The following is a 20,954-nucleotide window of genomic DNA, read 5'->3' on the forward strand; positions in this document are numbered from 1 at the left end:
AATATTTATATTAAATAAATATTTATATATAAAAAAAAAAAATAAAGTTTGAATTAAAAAGTGATCAAATCTTTTTCATCTTCATTTTGAACCGTATCTATTTATAATTGTAATATCTGTTTCTATTTATATATTTAATCATTTATAATCTAGCAAACTACCATGTCACATGGTTTGATATTTTGTTATAAAATGCAGTATCATTCATGTATTTTTAAGTGTGGCTTAAGGGTCCAGATACTTTTTGTGGCCAACGTAAGTCTGTGTAGATAACAGTACGTGCAAGTGCAGATTTGTTTTATTTTATTTTAGAATAAAACAGAATAGAATAGAAACAAGAACCTTTTTGGGGGGGGGGGGGGGGGGGGTTATTCTTATGGTTATTCTTACCATGATACACGTATTTCTTCACGACCACAACCTTTCTCCAGCTTCAAAAGCTTTATTGTGTTTTGGCGACATCTTGTGGACACACTGTGAACTGATATGAATGTGAAAATATATGTGAAAGATACACATTTAAAATCATATAGGCCTATATTTATTGTTGAAAATGTAACAGTACGCGAGAAAGAACTTTAAAAATGTATCAAAACTATCATATATTTTAAATTTGTACTGATTATATACATAAAGTAACATTAGGAAGACATCATAGATGGCGCCACTTGAATTGACATACACTCTTGTGAACACACATGACAGTCTTACACGCACTCGTCTGCAGTGTGAGAGTTCAGAGGCCGTTTACAGGTCGTGTTTTGGTTCGCTCATCATAAGCAATGGCTTCTCTACTTTGGTTAACGGGTAGGCGTTTGTCTCGACTCGTTTCTCCGTTCGCTCAGGTTGTGCGGCGGCCGGTACTGCAGTATGTGTCGGCTCCAGCGCGGTCGGTTCACCGGGGGAGTGTGCGGCGTGCGGCGGCGGAGAAAACCCCGCTGAGCCGAACACGATTATTACCGGAGCAACAGCACATCACTGAACTAGATAAAGCCGACGCGCTGGTGAACAAATACACACCCATTCTCATTCTCAGCAACTTATTTTAATATGTCTCTTAATGTGTTGTTTAACTTTACAAATGGGAAACTATGTATATTTCCCTCATAAAAAGCTTTGTGTTGGTACTATGGTACAGTACTGGTATCAACACCATGGTGGTTGGATTTCTGCACCATGGTTTTGAATTATTATAATATTTATATACCATATTTAATCAAGATGGTGCATTTTAAAGGGATAGTTCACCTAAAAATGAAAAATCTCTCATTATTTACTCACCCTCGTGCCATCCCAGATGTGTATGACTTTCTTTCTTCTGCAGAACACAAATGAAGATTTTTAGAAGAATATTTCAGCTCTGTAGGTCCATACAATGCAAGTAAATAGTGACTGAAATTTGAAGCTTAAAAAAAGCACAAGGGGAGCATAAAAGTAATCAGTATGACTCCAGTGGTTTAATCCATGTCTTCAGAAGTGATATGATAGGTGTGGGTGAGAAACAGATCAATTTTCCACTATAAATCTCCACTTTCACATTCTTCTTTTGTGTTTTTGGTGATTTGCATTCTTCATGCATATTGCCACCTAATGGTCGGGGCTGGTAAAAGGTGGAGAAAAAAAAGGGCTCAAATATTGATATGTTTCTCACTCACACCTATCATTTCACTTCTAAAAACATGGATTTAATCAGTGGAGTTGTACAGATTACTTTTATGCTGCCTTTATGTGCTTTTTGGAGCTTCAAAGTTTTGGTCACCAGTCACTTGCATTGTGAGGACCTACAAAGTTGAGATATCCTTCTGAAAATGTTTCTGTGTTCTGCAGAAGAAAGAAAGTCACACGCATCTGGAATGGCATTAGGGTGAGTTAAAGATGAGAGAGTTTTTATTTTTGGGTGAACTATATTTACTTTCAAGAATACCATGATAGTACCATGGTAGCGTCCGAAAATCATGGTATTGTGATGGTAAAAAAAAAAAAAAAGATTCATTTTATTACTTTTTTGTTACTGTTGCTAGTCCAGTCAGTATACAAGACTGTTGTTAGTTAAGATCGAATAAGTCTGCATCAAAACCTGTCTACCTAGATGTACATCTGTATTAAAACCTTCTTCTGATTATTTTGTATTCTTACAAATATACTGGTATTTTGCATTCTTTCTAGATGCTGCGGAAGTCTCATGAAACAGGTGAGATGATTAACAAAAAGGATTAATGAATCACAAGTTAGATCAGCATTATATCTGATGCACAACGTATGAACTACTGCACTATACCCTTGAATAACATTTACCCAACCGCCACATATAAATGCTGCATTATGATATTAAGATATATATATATATATATACACAGTCAAAATGCAATTTATAGGGACACTTTAATAATTGACAAATCCTGCCACTTTTGCATGATGCACTCAAGGATACCAGAAAGGGACTGTTTATGTAGAGAGAAATCCAGCCACAGGAATTACATCAGTAAGCATAACCAGAAGTCCTCTAATCAACCTCTAACCATAGTCCAAACACTAAAAGGAAGATTTTGTAACTCATATAACAAACTTTTTTCTACAGAGAATTAATATGAGTGCTTCATCAAAATAAGAGCTGCACATTCCTGCTTTTATCCATCTGGAGTTCTTTATCCCATGGAATTCTATTGCAACCATATAACTGTAAACATGATCTTGTTTGTTTGTTTACCAATTTAGTGACAAGGCTAAACTTGCACTGAACCCTGAACTTTCCTCATCTTGTCTACGCAGTAATCTAAGCAAATATGGTTTGATTTTATTGCAGGATTTTTGTCCTGGTTTCGGAATGGTTTGCTGGCGACAGGGATTGGAGTTATTGCCTTTGTACAGAGTGATGTGGGCAGAGAGGCTGGATATGGTACTTATTTAGATCTCCTTTGTTTTCTCTTTTTATTCTTAACCCCCATGTTCTTCTGCTGGCAATCCTTTTTGCTCTCTTATTTCATACTCTAATTCAGGGGTTTTCATACTGGAGGTCACAAAGGGGCGCTGGGGTGTCTGTGGGGAAATGCAAAAAAGCTTTTAGCTTGCTGACTGGGGGTTGTAAGGTCATATTCTCAGTAAAATTGATTTGGAACAATAATTATTATGAACATGCTATACACGAATACACAAATTTAATTGAAAATATTTATCTTCAATTTAATACAAATGCTAATAGTGAAATATGATGATAAGAAAAAAGACACACTGTAAACTAAATACAAATTAAATTTGTTTGAAGATAAAGTTTTACATAAAATAGATTTTTTTTTAAATTCTGGCTTTAGCACAATGACAATATAAAAGCCAATGATTTAATTTTGCTAACATATCTTTGTAATATCACACTATTTTTCTCACACAGTAAAATTGGGGCTTTATACATGAAAATATAAAGAGGGGTCCCTCGCAAGGGGATCATTATATTGGGGGTCCTTGGCATCCAAAAATTTTAAATCCCCAGTTCTGATGTATTTTGAATCTGAAAGAAGTCATTTTGATATGAAAAAAAGGAATGTAAACGAAAGTGTTCTTTTCAGTTCTCGAGTCTCAAGTTTTTTTTTTTATTTTTTTACTGCTACAAATCTTCATTTTAAAGTTTCATATTTTTCTTTTTGTGCCAAGTGTCAGGTTTCAAATTTCAAGTTTTTTCATTAATTTTTAAATTGTAACTTTTTTTTCTATTTGGATGTGGGGGTGTGGACATGGAAATTGGACTGGCACCCACATTCATTATATTATGAAGCTGGTAAACTAGCAAGATAATAAAGGCTTAGATCAACGTGCAAACTACATATCAAATTAATAGTCAAGTAAATTAATTGGCTGATATTTTGCGTTTGTAAAATGTACCATTTGTTCATGACATGTTTGCCATCCTGCACCCATGTTCCTGCTGTCATTATAGATGGGTGATGCTATCTTGCTAATTACTATTCACAGTTATCACACACATTTTCTATAGCCACACCCCCACATAAAAATAGAGCCAATTAAAAATAATAATAATAATAATTTTAAATTTTCAATTGTTCCCTGAAATACGATGTTCCAGGAAAAATGCTTGCTTATTGAAAATAAATCTTGAAATTTGAAATCTGAGACATGGCGCTAAAATTTCTTTAAAATTCAAAACTTTAAAAAGAACTGAAAACAGAAAATAAAACTTAAGACTTGTACCTAAAAAGAGAGCACTTTCATTTACCTTTTTATTTAGCAGATTCAAGTGACTTTTTTATTTTATTTTTATTTTTATTATAAATGCATTTTGTCCCTATATTAGCTCCATAGTTCCCTATCAGCTCTTTTCATGTGTGAGCAGTGTTTAAAAAAACATGTTTGAAAAACAAACTCAAAAGTCCTGAGTGATCACTTCCTCTCCTCTCCTAGTGTTCTTCATCCTGGGCGGAGTGTGCGTGTCGTTCGGTGGCGCGTCATACGTTGGCAGTCTTCTGACTTTACGGAGGATCATGCTGCTTTCTCTGCCCGCTGTGCTGCTTCATACGGCTGTGGTGTCCAGTGCTGCCCTGTTATGGCTGTGTGCAGTATCGCTCTACATCGGCCGCCTGGAGGTGGAAATTATTCATGATGAGGATGAGGATGAGCATGGAGGAGATGAAGGTGGGGAGTGTGCCGACTGCAGGGCGCGACGCGAGAGACGTGGTGCTGAAGAAAAAGGCCAAGAGAAGTGAGAGAAGAGGAGAATATGATTCGAAATAACCTATACTGTATACACTGACCTTGGATCCGTCAGTCAGACCATGAGCTGATTAATCTGCTTTAAAGGAACAGTTCATCCTTAAATGAAAATTCTGGCATCATTTATTCATGTTGTTTCAAAACCTGTATGACATTCTTTCTTCAGTGGAACACAAAAGGAATGTTAGACAGCCTCAGTAACCATTCACTTTCATAGCATCTGTTTTCTGTTCAATGAAAGCCTTTTGTGTTCCACGGAAGTAAGTCATACAGGTATGTATGAGTAAATGACGACAGATTTTATTTGATTTTTGAATTTTTTGGTGAACTGTTCCTTTAATAGAAAAGGCAGAACTGCTTTCGGGTCCATGTAGAGTGGCGGCTTCTACCAACATTATTTTGCAGAGTTTTTTTGTTTGTTATACTCTAAAATATGGGCTGTCCTTCTGGTTACAAAAGGATCAAGTGCACATTTTTCCTTTGTAACATTATTTTTTTGTTTGGAGGATATGAATGCAGGAATATGAAAACAAAAGAGTTTAAATGTAAACTTTAAACATGCATTGCAAAAACAATAAACAAATTATGTATCAATATATTTGTCTTATTTTCCAGTAAAAATATCTATACAAGATAAATTAGCTTTTTTTTAAATCCTACTACTTTCACTCAAAATTGTAGCAAAAAATAAATAAATACAAGTAATTAGAATTGTTTTTAGAGAATATATCTTGAATTATGTTTATTTTTCTAACCCCACTGGCAAACATTATTATTATTTTTTTTAATTTCAAGCCTAAACTGCACTAAAGCTCAAAACACTGTGCCAAAGGGGTACGAAAAATGACCTGAATTCAAAATATTTTCTCTGAAAACTAAGTAAATATGTCTTGTTTTTTTTTCCGAGATAATTTTACTGGAAAAGACAAGAATACGGATTGAGAAAATTATGATTTACTTGTTTCTTTTTATTTCTTTACAGTACTGGGAATCACTTGTGTATAACAACCAAGTCTTTAGCCATCAGTCTTGGCTGTCAAACTGTTGGGCAAGTTCACAGTTTTTATTAAGCGAAATGCTCCACAATGCTCTGACAATAACAGTTTTATAATCTTAGGCTACGTCCACACTTAATTTATTTTGATTTTTTTCTGAAAACGCATTGAGTTTGCTATGTTTATGCCTCTCATCCATAATGAAATTACATTTACCTTAAGCGAAAATTTAGGTTTTCAAAAAAAGCTAAAATGTGGCCTTACACACCTTTTCATGTAGAACTTGTTTGTTCAACAAGCATATCTGTAAAATGCCTCCAAGCAAGCTAATTTCCATTTGTTTAAGCCCTGATTAGGTTGAGATTTAGTTGAAAGTAATTTACTCATGTCTGTCACAATTCAGTTCTGTTTGTCCACGCTAGTGGACGCAGTTGTACTTGGTACAATAATGCCTTTCAGATTTGATTGGAAGAGACAGCATTGTCCATTGAACTACAATATGCTTAGAATAGACTTCTAGTCATCTTTATCTCCTAGCTTTTATAGTTTCCTCTCAACAGAGGTATCAGTGCATAACAATCTTTGCTCATTTTTATGCATGAATCCAAAGTCCAGATATTATTAGAACTGTTTTTGAGCACACATGTGCTCATACACTGACTCACTCTATGGGAGTGTCTGGTTGGAGTGTTTGCACTCCGGTGTATGTTTACTTTACATTTAATCAGTTTTTAGAATCGCTGAAATGTATTACTTCTCCATGCTGGTTAGTTTTTCTCTTTAAAGCAATACAACAATTGTTGGGATACAAGAAGGAATAGTCCAATTATGTTTTAAAATGTCCTATTCCTGATTAAATAGCATTTGCATTAATGCAGATGAAGCAGTTGCATTATTGAACGCTCATATTTTCCATCTGCTTGTGTGGAAAATATTTCAGTGGTGAAATGCTCCGGGTTCAAAACAGATAAAGTTGCATCAACAGCATCTGTGACATGATTTCGATTAACAAAGATTATAATGTTAACTTGTCCTTCAGTTAAAAGCAAAAACAGACATTTTTAAACCTAATTCATTTCCATTGTAAGTGTCTTACTGTAACCACGATTTTTTCTTGTTTTCTTTTTTTATAAATGGGGGAAGAGTCAAAATTCTTTTCTGTGGTAAAAAACATTATGCCACAAATGCTGATCATTGAGCTTAAATTGTTTTGAACCAGGAATATTCCATAAAGCTCCTTCAAACATCAGATAAAAATGCATAATTTTGTGCTATTTTGTTAAAGGAATAGTTCACCCAAAAATGAAAATTCTCTCATGATTTACTCACCCTCATGCCATCCCAGATGTGTATGACTCTTTTTTGCTTCTGCAGAACACAAAGATTTATAGAAGAATATTTCAGCTCTGTAGGTCCTCACAATGCAAGTGAATTGTGATCAGAACTTTGAAGCTCAAAAAAACATATAAACACAGCCTAAAAGTAATCCATACGACTCCAGTGTTTTAATCCATGTCTTCAGAAGTGATATGATAGGTGTGGGTAAGAAACAGACTTCTTCTTATGATTCACATTCTTTGTGCATATCGCCACCTACTGGGCAGGGAGGAGAATTTATAGTAAAGAAGGACTTAAATATTAAACTGTTTCTCACCCACACCTATCATATTGCTTCTGAAGACATGGATTTAACCACTGGTTGTATGGATTACTTTTATGCTGCCTTTATGTGCTTTTTGGAGCTTCAAAGTTCTGATTAACATTCACTTGTATGGACTTACAGAGCTGAGATATTTTTCTAAAAGTCTGTGTTCTGCAGAAGAAAGAAAGTCATACACATCTGGGATGACATGAGGGTGAGTAAATCATGAGAGAATTTTCAGTTTTGGGTGAACTATTCCTTTAACTGTTGGGGGTTAATGAATTAAAACTGTGAAATTGCAGTAACAAAAAGTTGGTTAAATAGTACAAAGTTAAACAACAAAACGTGAGTGCAAGTTGTGTGAGATATCAAGGGCAGGTGGTCTCTGGAGGGAGAGATTCATCGTAAACAGACAGCCATGTTGATCTGTATGCACGCAAGGTTTCTTAATAGCGTGTGGGGACTCGAAACATGCGCATCGGTTCTTTCATTTGTCATTCCTCTTCTGTTTGTACACCTTCAAAGGGCTGTTTATTTATTTGATTATATATTTTAATTATTGTCATCCAAAAGATTTGTTTTGTTGTTGATTTCTTGTCACAGTTGCTGTTGTTATCAAAGACCTTGAATGAATCCTCAGAGAAATTATAGCACTTATCTGTCGGCATATAAATGGATTTAGGGGATGTTGGTCGTGTTTTGTAAATTCTGAAACACATTTAGAATTTTGTCTGGTTTTCTTGTTTCACGGGTCTTTGGTAAGACGTGAAGAGGCAAGTGATTGTCTTTACCTTGTGACTTCTGAATCTAAAGTCTTATTGGCTGAAGAGACTTTCACACTTGCACCTCTGTCATATATTATATCAGCTATTTTTCTTTGTGTGACTTTTTTCACGTGTATTTCTATGTTACTGTGTAATGCAAAACCATTCTATAAAATCCATCACTTTTTTAAACCAATGACATTCATTGGATGTTGATTGCGTGCATTTATCACGATGTTACAGAGTATTTGTTTATGCATGACCTTCAGTGCTATTTACAGTTCATAATGAGTTAATGAATATGTACATAAATGGGGCTACAGGACCAACTATGCAAGCACACCCCCCATTTCTGAGAAAGACAGGCCTGATGTTTAAGGTGGCATGAATTCAGCAGTGCCACTCAAGGTGGAAATGTCAGCTTAGTGTGCTTTAGAGGTTAACAAGCTGACAATGTTGGGAAGATACTTTGGTTTCTCAAGCTATAAACTGCTCCTAATTTTACATATTCACTCAAATATATACTCCGTTTAGATGTGTTTGCTAGCAGTATTTTTTCCCACAATAAGGATCTCAGTAAGAGTGAATTCATTAATCTTGAAATACAACTAAGAAAACAAACAAACAGTAAAACACTCTAACATAAAATGATGTACAGCAACTGCAGTATTTAACTAAACATTTTAACTTGAAAAAATACGTAAAAAATAAATAAATACAAAAAATGCAATGTGCCTAATTCACGACATGCAGAACGAATTTCTGTTTGAATTATTGAATGACACAATTTATGTAAGATGGTTTTAAGAGTGATTTATGGGTGTTTCTTCAACTTCGGGCAATTTCATGTCCCACAGGTTGTTTTTTATGAAAACTAAAATATTTCAACTTTTTTTGCTTTTTGTTCTATGAAGGTCACATAACACATTACAACTGACTTTTTACCACGCCTTCATTTATTTTGATACTTTTCAAGTCAAATTTTTCAGTTCACTTTTATGTATAGACTTTATTGTTTTTAGCCTTGTCCCACACCCAGACTTTCAATATTAAACTATGAAAATCCATTATTAAATTATTATAATTATCTTAACAAGGATTGAAATAAACATAAACCATTTAAATATTTACTGTATTGTGTAAAATGTATTTAAAAAAAAAAAAAGTTTTTTACCCTAATAAAGTTTTACACAATACAGTACATTTTTAAATGGTTTATGTTTATTTCAATCCTTGCTAGAAGTTTTACTAATAAAGAAAACAACGAAAATTCAAGTTAAATATCACTTGTGAGCAGAATATTTTATTGGGCATTAGTTAACATGAACTAACGATGAACAATACTTTCACAGCATTTACTAATCTTAGTTAATTACAGTAATTTCAACATTTTAATTTTCAACACTTTTTAAAATCAAAAGTTCTGTTAGTTAATGCGCTATGAACTAACATAAACTAACAATGAACAATTGTATTTTTATAAACTAATATTAACAAAGATAAATAAATGCTGTAAAAAAAATACAGTGTTAATTGTTTGTTCATGATACCTAATGCATTAACTAATGTTAACGCACGGAAACTTATTATAAAGTGTTACTGAAAATTTTTATTTTCATGTTTCATTATTTAGGTGCATTGACTTCTGCGGAAGTCATGAATAAATTGGTAAAAAAATTTAAACCAGTTCATTCAAATAAAAATTCTCACTAAAATGAATGAGTCATACTGCCAAACACTGTTTGAGAGAGAGAGAGGACAGTTTAGGAGTGCATGTCTGAATATTGCATCAGTTCTCTTGACTGTAAAGCTGTGCACAAAAAGTGACATAAAAACAGTGCTGTAGCATTTCGTCCCACTACACTGCAAAGGCATTTTAACCTTTATGGTGGGCAATAGGTTTTCTTGTTTTGCCATCCAACCAGGGAAGGGGGCAGGGCTTGGCTCTTTTGCCATCCGACCAAGAACGGGCCAAGCTACACAGCTACGTATTGGTGAAAGTACAGTAGCTTGTTGCTGGAAAAGCTACACTGTTTTGAAAACAACAGAGCTACTGTCACACTAATAATTTTTTTGAATTAAGTTAGTAGCATCGCTACTTTTAGTTTACTCCCTAACAATGCAAGCTGAAAAAGGGAAGTGAAAACATGCCAGACATTCTCCGTTCTTGCCTATTTTCCTCATCGTCTGGTGTTTTGGTGCATTTTGTTAGTTACTGATTCCGGGCGTGTCTCAGTGCAGTAGGCCCGCGGTCTGTCTGTCTCTCCCTGAGTGCGCGCAGCTCTGTTTCACATTCAGGGTGTCTACTGGGGCCGCCACACGGCTAAAGGGCACATTGCCCAAACACGCTTCTCCACCAGCCAGACTTCATACATGTGTTACATGAACTGAGTTTGTAATCACAAAGACCTGCATTTATATAATATAAATGTATGCACAAACTAGTATGTTAAAGCAGATGCATGTAATTTATTCATTGTTAAAATTATTTAATGTATCCCAAATTTACATTTTTAATTCTCTTAAAATGCTATCCCAGATGTGTATGAATTTCTTCTGCAGAACACAAATGAAGATTTTTAGAAGAATATTTCCATAAGCCATTTGTAGGTTGATCTCACCTATAAGGGTAAAACTGTTTGTTTGAGCAGCCCGTCCAGCCCAACACAGCAGCATTGGCTCAACCGATGGTGTAAATTTGGGGCGGGACTATCTGTTTGTACAGTCAATGGAAGATGGTGATTTTTCTGGTATCTGTTTGAAAACAGTGATTATTTTTGCAATTCCGTTGGGTGGCGCAGTCATTACACACTGAAAACTGCAATATTTTTCTGTATTCCTCTATTTATCACCATAACTGCCTTTAAAAGTCAAATGAATCCTGTTTAAATGTCAGTTTTCTTCTTACAAGACGAACGTGGAGGATATTTTAGAGGAGAAACTTCGGGTCACAGAAGAGTTATCGTATGCGTACGCACACGGTCCGGCCATTCGCCTTTTCTCCCCAACAACTGCACTTCTTTAGTATGCAATTCCTTTACTCGTCAAGAGGGAATGATCCACACACTAATGAACTGAGGCCTGCCACTTGAATGTAAAACAGGTTTTAACCCGTCTTCAATGTCAGAGCCCCTCCCTGGGGTTTCTTGAAACAACACAACACCATCGCGAACAGCAGCACGCGCCGCGTTTCAATCACAATGTCTGCCTTTGTCTCGACCCTCTGGCCTATTACTCTGACAGCGGGCTGCTCACTGACTACGCTTTAAAGACACGGGCCAAGAGTTATGAATCTGTACACGGATTATGATGAACGCCAATCAAAAGGCTTTATTGTGAGCGCATAGGAAGAGTTGACAGAGTTGGGTAGCTTACATGTGCTCCCAGAGGGAGCTGTTGTAGAAGCAGATTATCACATCAATCCGATCCATGTCCTTTCATCTTTTTCTCTTTTGAACTTGTTAACATAGACCGGTGTGGATTGCCAAATTTACACAAGATAATAGCTGATTGTTAATCCTTTTTGAATGTTCACGTTTCAAATCGGAAAGCAATCCCCTTTACGCTATTCAAGACATAAACTGACTTCAAATGTTTGAAAGTTTGAAAGCATGCAACTGGTGCACATTTTGTGCATTGTGTTTAAGGCTGACAAACGGCTTCAAAAGAAGGCTGATAAAGACAAAAATGACAGAAATGCTCCATTACTGGAATAAAGTTTATTGTTGTCATTTGGATTATCATAATAATCTTTACAGTGTAACGTTTTCATTTAATGCTCATGGCGCTGTATTTTCACAAACATCATAAAGAAGTTAGAGTCACAGTGATGGCAAAGGTTTAGGTAACGCCAACTCATGTGCTGATGTTTCAGGACTGACTCTCTCTCGTAACTATTTACACATTCATCCTCAATCACAAATACAAATAAAGACCATCTCATATAATTTAGTGCTACTTAAAACTGCTTACATCTGCATGATAATACTGCATGGGCAGAGAAACGTGCAGAAACAAAACAACCAAAGACCCAGAAAATGGCAAAGCTTTAATCTGTCCTCCTGATCATTGGTGCAGTTACTGTTTATCAAATCCCATTATCTTCAGTGTGGATTCATCAGTTACCAGAACTTGATACAAATTTTCAGTTTGGGTGAACTATTCCTTAGCACTGCAGTCCTTTAGTGACCACTGGTACCCCTTAAAAAGATTGAGAGTTCATGGCAAATTTGCCGCAAATTCGCCACTGATCATTTTCACGTGCAAACGAGCTTTGCAGCAAACTTGCGGCAAATTGTGTATTGCTGCCAAAGGTTTGCTGCAGGCTCACCACTACTGGTGAAGATCTGCAAACTTCTGGCAAACATTTACAGCAAATCACAAGCTCAATTGCATGTGAAAATAATGAGTGGCAAATTTGTGGCTAGTTTGCCAAATCTCTAGATTTTTTGTAAAGGGCGGTTCAAACCTAAATCTTGTCTTTTAAAATTTATTTTTGTCTGAGGAAGCCACTTCTGGATCTTTAGCCACTTATTCTTAAAGAATAAGACTTTAAAGAAAGATTTTTGCACTTACAACTTTAACTCAAACTAGGCCTATTTTATTTGAAGGTTTCAGAAACAAACAAAAAAACAACAACAACAAAAAAGTAATAAAAATTATCTTTAAGGGACGTTGAAAGTAGACCGTGTCTTAGAGCCTGACTTTGTTCCAAAACCTGAGTGAGCTGCCTAGCTTGGATGTAAGCATGTTGCTAAGCTAACAAGACGATACTCTAATCTGCACAAAAATTACACCGCACACACAAATATTGGGTGAAAAAGTCAATTACAATTAGATGTAAGTATTTTTTTATTTATACTGAATGAAATGTATTCATACTCAAAATTTCTTTTGACTCTTGGATGACTTTGTCCTTCATCTTGGATGAGTTCATCGAAATGCATCCTGGAAATGCCTTCTCCATGAAAGATACATACAATTCTGCTAGAAGGCAGCATCATTTTGTTGCCTACTGTTTGCAACAGACCTGTGAGGCTTTAAAATTCTTTCTAGGTTGGCAGGTCACTAGGTTTTGCAACAGAGCTCCTGAGCCTTAGCTTTACCTACTAGGGATTTTATTTTTAAGATTGCACCTTTATATTACTGACAGGGTTCCCACACATGGCAAGAATCTCCTGTTTTAGAACCAATTGCTGTAAACTCAATTCTTGTGGTTTTATACAGTAGGAGAACTAGAGTGCATGGTCATGGATGAAGTGCTACGTGTATGCAACGATTTACATAAGTGCTTGGACATGATACATGACAAATAGACACACTTATCCAACCCCACCCCACCCACCACCACCACCAACACCAACATTTACTTGATAGGACAGTTAGTCCATGATATACTGTATGTAGGTCATAGGTTTTTGGAGCCTTTGCACATATGAAGTATCCCAATTCAGCGTTGGCTATATATGGCTGTGATCTTTGAATGACTTACTTTTCAAGTGATTCTTTTTCATATGTTTAAAGACAATTATCTTTTTTCTTTTTTTTTTTTTTTTTTTACAAAAATGAAAATTCTACAGTGTTCAAAAGTTCTAAACTCACATTATTATTATGATCCCTCTGTGGACTGTGCTTTCTTCTGCATCTTTTCGTAGGAATGTCTTTTTTGGCAATTGCCTGCCATGCTGCTTTTGTCCATATTTGCATATTCCCAGGGCCACTTTTATGGGTGGGCCCACACTGTAAAAAATAAAAGATATTCAAGGCACCATTTGGGGTTCCTCAGATGCCAAACTGCTGGAACCCTCTGGAGATCCGCCAGCTACCCTTTGAGTTCTTTGAGAAACTTACTCTTACTCTTAGTTCCTGCAAGAAATTCTTAAGGACTGTCAATGGTTCCTTCAGTAACCCCATCATAAGGAAAAGGCTTGAAGTTTTTGAAATATATCTTTAAGATCCTAGAGTACATAAATATGAAATTTGGCGCTCTTTTAAAGGGTGCCTAGATGTTCTTCAGAGGCTTCCGCTGGTGTGGCAGCTGAGGAACCCCGAATGGTGGCTGAAGTATCTTTTAATTTTTACAGTACAGGATAATGTTCTTGGTTCTCCCCTGCCCACGATGACACTCCTGCATATTTCCAACTGCTCAGACCTTTTGACCCCATCGATGACCCCTTTGCATGAGGTCCTTCATATATTCAGTATGGCTTTAACTGCTTGTCCAGAGAGAGGAAGACACACTAACAAATTAACAGAGAAGAAACTGGGAACACAGTTTGATAAACTATTCCTTACCATCTCTTCCACTGCCTCTCATTTCTGTTATCTTCTCTCTCTCTCTATCTCTCTCTCTCTCTCTCTCTTTGTTTCTCTCTTTCAATCCTCATCTGTCCCAGCTGCCCCCCTCAGTCCGTTCATACAGAAGGGCAGAGTTGGTGTAAAGGGTGGTTCTGCTGGGGAGAATCCACTGAAGGGAGGCAGAGACGCGATCCTCTGGAGGTGGGGAAAGAAAGCTGGAGTTTTGGCGGGGTGGTCTAGGCGGTGTCCTTCAGCATGTACTGTAGGCATTTCAGGTGGGGCATAGCGAATGGTACTTGGGGCGTACAGACTCTGAGGCCCCTGCGGGCCAAGAGCCAGAGGGTGAAAAAGCACACGTCCCGCCGCCCCACTCGTAGTCAATCTCTGGAGTAGCTCAAAGTCTGGAGTACGCCCCCCGTGAAAGGACCAATCATCTCTTTGCAGGGGAGAGGCCGAGATGGGTGGAGACAGGGTTGGAGATGGTGGGTTGAACAGACCCTTGGAGGCTGAATTTGGAGGCTGGGAAGGTGGACTGCTGCCATTGGTTCTTCCACTGGATGCATGCGTGTTGGAAGGAGTTTGGCTCCAGCGTCCTCCAGACCCTGAACCTACACTTGTCCCCATCACCTCCTGTTCCATCTTGATATTCGAGCTAGAACTGGTCACTACACTCTTTAGATGCTGGATCACAGCTCGGCCATTATGGATCTTCCCTGCTCCATTGGCACCATTGCCTTGTTTCAACGCCCCAACCTCACTCTTTACCCGTTTGTTGCTGGGAGTATGGTCCCACTCATTCTCCCTTTCCTCCTCTTCTTCGACATCGCTGTCACTGGCTTGGTCCGAGGAGGTAGATGGGCTGTCCTCTCTCTGCTGGAACACCTCCAACCGCCTTCTCGGCTCTGGACGACTGCTTTCAGGGTCAGAAGGGTGGGATCTCTTCCTGGTTTCCTCTGATTTGCTGGTAGCAGAGTTTGAGTAGGGTTCCTTCTGTTTGCTGTCTGACTCGGTCCTGACTGCACTGCCTTTCAGTGGCTGCGTGACCGTTAAACCTGGAAAAAAGATACAGTATCACTACTGTTTGGTGCTTCTGAGAAACTTACAGTATCGAACATCCAGTGAATTTGTGTGTTTATGTGGATAATTGTGTGAGGTTTATGTTGCGTTCCATTCAAAGTCAGATGTGGGAAATTCCTACTTGCTACCTCTGGATTCTGACCACATAGCAGTCTGTCTGTTTTCCAATGCTTGGAAATGATATATAAAGAAAAATTTATTTAGAAAATGTAATGTTTATCATATTTTACACACCTTTTCAAGCATTTACCTAACAGGTCCTGAAGTGTTTTCATGCCTGGTTTGATTGCTTGTTTCGAACCCGAGTTCGATTCTTTCCTCCGCTAGTCTTTGTTTAGACCATATTATTTAGGTCTGAACCACAGAACAATTGTGTCATCAACGTGAGTACCACTGTGACTCAGGAGAAGAAGCCAGGTCATTTTATGTTACTTAAGTGTATGTCTCTTTGGATTTAAAACCAAAACTTTATATGCACGGAAAGGCACATGTGTTTGCCTGCCACAGATGCAATGTGCAAAGATGTGAAGAATGTTAGCATTTGTCTGCTGTGGGCCTGTTGATACGTTGCATGAGATGTTAAGAATGTGAGATGCTCTCTGAAGTTGGGATGTGGAAAACTACCAATTTTCATAAACGACTAGTCGGTCAGTTTGAATGATTAGTCAGCAGGGTTGGGGAGTAACGGAATACATGTAATTGGAATACGTATTTAAAATACAAAATATAAGTAACTGTATTCCACTACAGTTACAATTTAAATCATTGGTAATTAGAATACAGTTACATTCAAAAAGTATCTTGATTACTGAAGAGATTACTTTGAGTCCATTCAGATGGAAAACATTTATACATATAAATGATGCGATCTAAAGTGCATCTGAACAGCGGTGAAACACTTTCTTATGATGTGTTACATTCATACGAGCAGACAGAGAAGTAAGTTTGAAGTAAGTTTGGAGCAGAAGAAATAGAAATAAACCGTATGTAAATTGTCAGCTTTACGTTATGCTAAAATGCTATTTCTAGCCATTTTACATGCACATGATCAGGCACGATCATATTTTTTAAACAAGAAAATTCACGTTGGATCATAATTAATTTTTTTCTAGTAAGACCTTTGATATTAGGGCAAATTTTTTTTTATTGTTTTCCTGTAAAAATATCTAAATATCTTTAAAACAAGATAAATTAGATTTATCTTGTTTTGGAAACAACACTGCATAAGATATTTAGGTTTTTCAGAGAATGTATTTTTAACATGTGTATTTTGTCTTACTGTACTGGCAGAGTTTTTATAGTCAAAACAAGTGAAAAAATCTACTAGTGCTGAAGAAGTAATCCAAAGTATTTAGAATACGTTATTGACCTTGAGTAATCTAACGGAATACGTTACAAATTACATTTTACAGCATGTATTCTGTAATCTGTAGTGGAATACATTTCAAAAGTAACCCTCCCAACCCTGCTATTCAGCTAGAACATGTTATGGATAATAATGCATAATCAGGCTCTGTTATGTTCACACAACCCCAATGAGACACATTTCAGAGGGATATACTGACTCTAAGTCCATCACTTCAACATGGTAACTAACAGATATTCAACAAAAATATAGGTTCAATAACTATATTTTTGACCAAATTTTTTTAATAACAATAATTATAATAATAACATACTGTCTTATTGCACAAAAATATCAAAGTAAGACAAGAAATAAGAAAGGCTGTAATACAGAGCGGCACAAAACCACTTATGCACATCCTGAATGCAGAATGACACGCATCAATGTAACTGGAGCACTTGGGAGTCTCAGGGTTAGGGTTAGGTTAGGGTTAGGTTAGGGTTAGGGAAAATAATGGTTAGGGTTAGGTAAGTTAATGATGTACACATCTAGTTCACAACATCAAGCAGTTTAAACCTTTTTTACTGCAAGCATTTATTTAAGACAGAACCGGCAAAAGACTTTAACCTCTAGAAAGCACCTCACAAATACCATTACTCACAACAGAGAATTTAACGTCCGACAGTGATTGTCTTGTACTGTAGATGCAGCGCTTTGATGGCTGAAACAGAATCGGAGCATAAATTGACTAAATCTAAAGCATTAAAGAGGCAAAACTTCTTGCAAAAGGTTTTGAAGTGCTGACTATTATTACTTTTAAGCACAGCAAGTTACAGTATAATCACACATAAAAACGCTCTCAAAAAAGTTGTCTAAATTAATTTGGGAATTTCGTCTCCCATTAAAACCACCACCACATAGGGGGCCTGGGTAGCTCAGTGGTAAAGACGCTGGCTTTCGCTGGAGTTCGCTAGTTCGAATCCCAGGGTGTGCTGAGTGACTCCAGCCCCAGTTGCTAGGGAGGGTAGAGTCACATGGGGTAACCTCCTTGTGGTCGCTATAATGTGGTTCGTTCTCAGTGGGGCGCGTGGTGAGTTGAGCGTGGATGCCGCAGTGGATGGCGTGAGGCCTCCACACACGCTATGTCTCCATGGCAACACGCTCAACAAGCCACGTGATTTGATGCGTGGGTTGACGGTCTCAGATGCAGAGGCAGCTGGGATTCGTCCTCTGCCATCCGGATTGAGGCGAATCACTACGTGACCACGAGGACTTAAAAGCACATTGGGAATTGGGCATTCCAAATTGGGAGAAAAAGGAAAAAAATAAAAAATAAAATAAAAAACACCACCACATAAAATATCAATGTTAGTAGTCGAACCTACTAATGAACAAGTCAGTTGCTGGATGACTAGTCGGTTAGTCAACCACTGTTGGACTAAAAATGGACTAAAGGCCATTTATTTGAAGACAAGCTGGTATGAGAAATCTACAACGTAATAATTGCACCTGGGAGCATGCATAATGCAAATTATACGTCATCAGTTGCGTTTCACTTCCACGATATAGTACAGAATGTGTACAAATGGCGTTCAAGTGGACTCAGTTGCTGTTTGCGGGTGCGCACCCAAGTTTGGCAAAGATTGTTAACACCAACCAAACGAACCAAACTTTGATGTCAAATGAACCAGGGTGTGCACCAAAAGTACTAGTTTGAAAGCACACTTATTATCAAGAAATGTAGGAACTTTAACACATTGATGCATTTAATTTACTTAAAAGTTAATATTTTGCATTTATTGTACACATTCTACCTGGGTTCTGCCAAGTTGTATGATGTCATACACCTGGCCTGCATCGTGGCGAAATCTGGGCTGAGAATTTCCGATCAAGTTGGAAGTCTGACTTGAAGTGGTAAGCTATTTGCACTTTTCAAAGAAGTCAGACAGAAATTCCACCCTTCCAAGTTTGAATGGAACACAGCATTAGAACATACCTTGTGCCTTTGGGGAAGTGTTGCTTGGGGAGGAACTAGCTTGAAGTCGCTCTGCCCTCAGGCTTTCTGGGAGTTGTAATAAGTCCAGAGGCATGTCTGCCAGCTCTGGTCGACTGAAAATACAGATAAAAGAAAGTGAGCCATTCTCCTTGGGGAGCTTCACACATTTGGCAATCTAAATGCTAAACCCTGCTCCACTGTTACACAGAAACTTAACCGTAATCTTCACACAGCTTCTCATAATTTTCTCCAATTATTTGTTATAGTTGCATACACAACAGGAGGTCAAGCTTTAATGCCTTCAATTCACCAGTATTTCTACTTTATGTAGTCCCTGTCCAAAACCTAGTGAGCTGTCTACCTAGGTAGCATTTTAAGACATAGATGTGCCTAGAAAAATGATGCTGCCTTCTAAGATACCTCATTCAAGATTGAAATCTCAAAGACAGTTGATGAAGATTACGATCAAAGAACATATTTCAAATCAGCAATAAAATTTGACAATCATAAATTGTGCTTTTTTACCTCGTATTACACTAAAAAACAAAATTATCCTGGCTTGTATAGCTAATGCGCATGCACGTTCTCGAGTTGATTGACAGGCGATGTCTGTATCTAAAAGGTGATTGGCTCTTTTAACTGTAAGGCGGGACTTCATTTCTACACCCGTTGACCGTTGGGCGCTTAGAGCTCCTTGGTTGGGCGTTCCAGTTTCTCCCATTCATTTTAATAGAAGTGGCCCGTCTCTGCTAAATAGTCTCTGGCCATAATCACACTACAATTCAGGCTACATTCACTTTCATTCATACGCATCTGAACGCAGGAGATCACTCATGTGAAGTGCCCACTGCCCACGAAAGTTCCAGCTTGGTGAACTCTGGTCTGACGAGAAGACGTGTGAATGACCGACCTCTTGGCTCATTACAAAGAATACATATTTCAAAGCTGCATGTTTTTATTGATGTTTTTATTATTTTGAATAAAATATCATTTTTTATTTGTGATTTATTTATATTTAAAAAACAGAAGTGTGACTTCATATCATGTCTGTTGCAGTGTCCGAAGTAATTTCATAAAGTCGCTAAAAAAAGTCTTTAGATTTTTAATCACCTATGTAGGCAGCAGACATTAAGCCAGATCACTTGCTTTTGGAATAAAGCTACAGAATTTCTTTCTCACAAGCAATGACTGAGAGGTGAGAGCTACACACTTGAGAGGTACACACATTCCAAACACAGACACACACACACACACACACACACAATGAACATGGCTCCAGCGGGGTGCTATAGAAGTTAATTAGCTATTGCAATTACAAAGCTAATTAACTAAAACACCATTCAGCCAGAAAATTTTGACATCCATTTGATGTAATTATATATTACCAGTCCAATTATCACTGAAATTCAGCCATTTTTTTGGCCTGTTTTGTCTGATTTTTTAACGTGCATGTTTGTGTGACAAAGATTGCCGTAGACAGATAGGAGAGGAAGAGCGTTTATGAGGGCCTTTGTGGAGAATTTGTGCACATTACAGACCCCATGAAATCAAAATGAGAGTTTGAGGTTTTTAGTCCATGTATGCAAGCTTTGAAGCCATCTAAGCTTCAAAGTATATGCTAGTGAAATCCAGAACATTGATAAAATTCCCTTTTAGCAGATATGCACATTTTAAATTTACAGTCTCTCTCTTCATTTGGTATGTTGCACCCAAACTTCCTGTTTCAAAAAGATATGTCAACACAGGGCAGAAAACTATGCTCATCAAGCCATTTCATGGGGACTTTAATGTAGCAATTTTATACAAAACCCACACAAGGCCAGTATGAAGCTTACCTGAGCACATAGTTGACCCAGATGACATTGCGCTCATGGGGCGCTTTGTGGTTAATGGACACAGTAGCGCAAGACTGAATCCATAGATACCCTCCTCTCTTCTGCAACCAGCGATAATACCCCGTCACAACCTGTCCTTTCCGCAGCACTTAGAGAGAGAGAGAGAGAAAAAAAGAGACACATATAGAGTTTGTTAAATTAGTAAATATTAAAATATTAAGTTAAAAAGGTTCAATAGCCACCTTAAGAAAGCTAAAAATCAGCTAAATCTAGATAAACCTGGA

General features: G+C 37.3%; 2 protein-coding genes across 2 annotated transcripts in view; one reads left to right on the top strand and one right to left on the bottom strand.

The window, feature by feature from the left end:
• Positions 1-736: 736 nt before the first annotated feature.
• Positions 737-8,314, top strand: LOC127429584 (transmembrane protein 160-like). The gene is made up of 4 exons (XM_051678707.1): positions 737-1,004; positions 2,167-2,191; positions 2,804-2,896; positions 4,411-8,314. The coding sequence occupies exons 1-4, from the start codon at positions 783-785 to the stop codon at positions 4,710-4,712; spliced, it is 642 nt and encodes a 213-aa protein (XP_051534667.1). The 5' UTR covers positions 737-782; the 3' UTR covers positions 4,713-8,314.
• Positions 8,315-13,529: 5,215 nt separating this feature from the next.
• The window catches only part of LOC127429545 (neuronal PAS domain-containing protein 1-like), a 71,766-nt gene continuing 64,341 nt past the window's right edge, over positions 13,530-20,954 (bottom strand). The window contains exons 10-12 of the mRNA XM_051678657.1: positions 20,671-20,818; positions 18,836-18,948; positions 13,530-15,469 (exon numbers count right to left, since the gene is read on the bottom strand). Coding sequence (XP_051534617.1) covers positions 14,496-15,469; positions 18,836-18,948; positions 20,671-20,818 — 1,235 coding nt within the window. The 3' untranslated portion in view covers positions 13,530-14,495. The remainder of the gene's footprint in view (positions 15,470-18,835; positions 18,949-20,670; positions 20,819-20,954) is intronic.

The sequence above is a fragment of the Myxocyprinus asiaticus genome, chromosome 39 (genome assembly GCF_019703515.2).
Source record: "Myxocyprinus asiaticus isolate MX2 ecotype Aquarium Trade chromosome 39, UBuf_Myxa_2, whole genome shotgun sequence".
In the NCBI taxonomy this organism is placed as follows: Eukaryota; Metazoa; Chordata; class Actinopteri; order Cypriniformes; family Catostomidae; genus Myxocyprinus; species Myxocyprinus asiaticus.